Source organism: Ceratina calcarata, unplaced genomic scaffold, assembly GCF_001652005.2.
Source record: "Ceratina calcarata isolate Rehan_Ccalc_2016 unplaced genomic scaffold, ASM165200v1 scaffold579.2, whole genome shotgun sequence".
Lineage (NCBI taxonomy): Eukaryota > Metazoa > Arthropoda > Insecta > Hymenoptera > Apidae > Ceratina > Ceratina calcarata.
This window is the reverse complement of record NW_017177008.1, coordinates 37,786-38,853: the sequence shown is the minus strand read 5'-3', so window position 1 is coordinate 38,853 and position 1,068 is coordinate 37,786. Positions and strand designations below refer to the sequence as shown.

General features: G+C 29.5%; 1 protein-coding gene across 1 annotated transcript; it reads right to left on the bottom strand.

The window, feature by feature from the left end:
• Positions 1 to 721, bottom strand: osi (electron transfer flavoprotein regulatory factor orsai). Its single transcript, XM_018032391.2, has 2 exons — positions 433 to 721; positions 1 to 276 (listed from the first exon to the last, which is right to left on the bottom strand). Exons 1-2 carry the CDS (start codon positions 619 to 621, stop codon positions 67 to 69), a joined length of 399 nt encoding a protein of 132 aa, XP_017887880.2. The 5' UTR covers positions 622 to 721; the 3' UTR covers positions 1 to 66.
• Between the last annotated feature and the right edge of the window lie 347 nt (positions 722 to 1,068).

The window sequence follows — 1,068 nt, the reverse complement described above, 5'->3', positions numbered from 1 at the left end:
AGGTAATAAATTTAATATGCCTATATTTAAGTATTCTATAAATTATAAGAAAATATGATTATAATGCTATGGATTCTCATAATATCGCCTCTTTAACATTCTGTATTTGCGTAACATATATAAAGCTTCCAGTTCTTTAATAACAAAGTTACCATGAGCCAACATTTTGTCGATTTTCATAGGATCACGTTCTTCTTTATTCTTTTCAAAAACTCTCTTCAAGTTTTTTCTGAATAGCTCACTACCTCCTGGATATTCACGACCCATGTACAAAAGCTAAAAATATGTAGTTTATTAATAACAATAAGCTAAGTGATATTTCATTTCCTCATTATATGTATCAAGTACTATGCAGTCGTTCAAACAGAAACAGTGCGTTAATCTGCTAATTAACAATTAAACTATATATAAAATTTAATTAATATATCATACCGTTTTGTATAATTGAATAACTTTACTTCGTTGAGACATTAGTAAAAGTAAAATAATAAGTATTCGTAAGTCTGTGGTCAGTACCGTACTCGGTATTCGATATAAACAGATAAATGAATGAGAAGACGAGAGGAACGACGTAGAATCAGTAGCGTAAATCAGCGTAGATTCGCACAACTTCGGTTGCATTCGGCTTGTCTGCCGCAGAGGGCATCTTTCAATTACTACGTATATAAGTCCGTGTTTTATCTATCATTTTATCGCGTTTTATGTTAGCTATACAAAATGTTACGGGTATTTTCGAGAAGTATCTTCACATCTGTGATTTAGTAATTATTATTTGATCTTAAATAAAATGTTCATCAACTTTATCGTCAGGAAATCATGACTTGAAATTTATTTATTAATTAATTCGTGATGATACAATATCGTCTTGATTAATGTCTGCATCTGATATACTTCAAGTATGAAGATAATTTTTATATATTGAATTTTTCACTATATTGCCATTCACAAAAATAACTTTAATAGAAATCACATTCAAATACGTATGGAAATATTTAAAAATCGTACGTTCGCATGATCCATTACGCAGGCGTATTATATTGATCCTAAGGTCGGAATATTTTCAATTAA

Bases quoted from the DNA above. Each gene is read 5' to 3' on its own strand.
- osi (XM_018032391.2), bottom strand. From the start codon at position 621: ATGCAACCGAAGTTGTGCGAATCTACGCTGATTTACGCTACTGATTCT. The intron at 277-432 runs GTATGATATATT...ACATATTTTTAG, and splicing joins TTATTCAATTATACAAAACG to CTTTTGTACATGGGTCGTGA.